Source organism: Nerophis lumbriciformis, linkage group LG34 (genome assembly GCF_033978685.3).
Source record: "Nerophis lumbriciformis linkage group LG34, RoL_Nlum_v2.1, whole genome shotgun sequence".
In the NCBI taxonomy this organism is placed as follows: Eukaryota; Metazoa; Chordata; class Actinopteri; order Syngnathiformes; family Syngnathidae; genus Nerophis; species Nerophis lumbriciformis.
Window position 1 is genome coordinate 1,130,272 of NC_084581.2, and position 2,229 is coordinate 1,132,500.

The following is a 2,229-nucleotide window of genomic DNA, read 5'->3' on the forward strand; positions in this document are numbered from 1 at the left end:
GCTGCATTTTCCTAAAAATAAAATGTAATTGTTAAAGGGGTCTTCACATACTTTGATTTTTTTTCCCAAAATGCGGCAAAAATAGACCAGATTTGATTGAATTATAGCGCTAATATTTTGTATAAGAATGCATGCGCTACACGCCCTGACCAACATGGCGGTTACGAGCAGGTGCCGCTTGTCGTCACTTCCGGCTTCAGCTTTCCCATTAATACGCGTTGGATGCTGCTCGCAGTGTCCGCCAAAAGGAAGGGGGAAAAGGAATTCAAGAAAGGAGGCTGCCGGGTCCATTCTTGCTCTAGGACATTTATATTGTCCAGAATGCATCCATAACCCTTTGATATTCTGGAAAGTGAGGATTAAAATCGTGGAAAAAAGCTTTTTTCCCGGAGTGATTTTGACGTTTTTTTCGTCCCCAAAAATGATTGCTCTGCTGACTGTGACGCTCCTCATCAAAGGCGGTAAGATGATGGCCACTTTCTCGTTAATGTTGCTTTCAAACATTAAATACAAGCGGTGTGTTTATTTGTTTTTGTCTAATTTCGTACAGTTTTGACATTGCCTGTGACTCCACATGAGCCGGAGAATGACGATGTCAAGGTACAAAAAACTATTTTATTATACGTCCTTGACGACACACTCCACAATATTAAACCAAATCATAAACTTCGCATAAAGCTTACTTTTAAATGTATTACTTTATGTTGACTGACTGGCAGTGTGTGTGGCTGTACTTGTCGGTCGGTGAACGTGTACCTAATTATGTGGCTTTTGTGGTCCATCCAAGCACGTGTTAGTAATTGTCCACTAGGGGGCGATGTGATTTTCAATGCATTATGAAAAGGAATATTCCAGCTGCAAAGTGGAGAGCCTTCACCTCGATCTTTTATTTTTGTACAGGGATAAAAATATACTGTAAACCAGTCATTCTTAAATTATGACACACACACACGTTAAAATTCCTTTCGTCCTTTTTAAAGACAAGAAGAGCCATACAATATTATAAATAATATTCAACATATATAACCTTTTTCGCGCAAATAATCGAGTCAAACTGTAATGCTTTCATCGTGTACAGGTGATGAAATGCGTGGTGGAGGCGCTGGCTGACGTGCTGTCCAGGCCACGCCCTTCACCTGTCAGCCAGGAGTGTCTGCAGACGCTGAGGACAAGTAATAACTTCTGTTTTTCTTGTAGAATGCATGAACGCAGCTGTCTGAGTATTAATTTCAGCAAGTTTTTATGACCGTGAAAGGTGTTTTACAAAATAAATGTATTATTGTCATTATTATTACTAGGGATGTCCGATAATGGCTTTTTGCCGATATCCGATATTCCAATATTGTCCAACTCTTTAATTACCGATACCGACATCAACCGATACCGATATATACAGTCGTGGAATTAACACATTATTATGCCTAATTTGGACAACCAGGTATTGTGAAGATAAGGTCCTTTTTAAAAAATAAAAAATAAAATAAAATAAGATAAATAAATTAAAACCATTTTCTTGAATAAAAAAGAAAGTAAAACAATATAAAAACAGTTACATAGAAACTAGTAATTAATGAAAATGAGTAAAATTAACTGTTAAAGGTTAGTACTATTAGTGGACCAGCAGCACGCACAATCATGTGTGCTTACGTTACGGACTGTATCCCTTGCAGACTGTATTGATATATATTGATATATAATGTAGGAACCAGAATATTAATAACAGAAAGAAACAACCCTTTTGTGTGAATGAGTGTGAATGAGTGTAAATGGAGGAGGGAGGTTTTTTTGGGTTGGTGCACTAATTGCAAGTGTATCTTGTGTTTTTTATGTTGATTTAATAAAAAAACAACATACCGACGATTAAAAAACCGACACCGATAATTTCCGATATTACATTTTAAAGCATTTATTGGCCGATATTATCGGACATCTCTAATTATTACTATTATTTATGCCTGGTCTCACTTGATTGGGCACATGTTGCTAGGCAAATGTATTTGACTTAATAGGCATTATTTGTGAGACATTTACTGTATTTACGCAAATAGTGGCCAGTGTTTAGTGAAGCCTTTATTCGGCTAACTGCATTTTTATAATCAGATTTAATAATACTCTTATACTGTTCCTACTGCAAATAACAATTATGGTTGAAATAGTTTATATAATTTATTATACATTTACTATAAATGAAAAAAAAAAAAGTAAATAAATAATATCACACGCAATTAT

The 2,229-nt window shown here is 35.8% G+C and overlaps 1 protein-coding gene across 1 annotated transcript in view; it reads left to right on the top strand.

The window, feature by feature from the left end:
* The first annotated feature begins 216 nt into the window (after positions 1-216).
* The window catches only part of chga (chromogranin A), a 12,437-nt gene continuing 10,424 nt past the window's right edge, over positions 217-2,229 (top strand). The window contains exons 1-3 of the mRNA XM_061929908.1: positions 217-461; positions 551-600; positions 1,079-1,172. Coding sequence (XP_061785892.1) covers positions 422-461; positions 551-600; positions 1,079-1,172 — 184 coding nt within the window. The 5' untranslated portion in view covers positions 217-421. The remainder of the gene's footprint in view (positions 462-550; positions 601-1,078; positions 1,173-2,229) is intronic.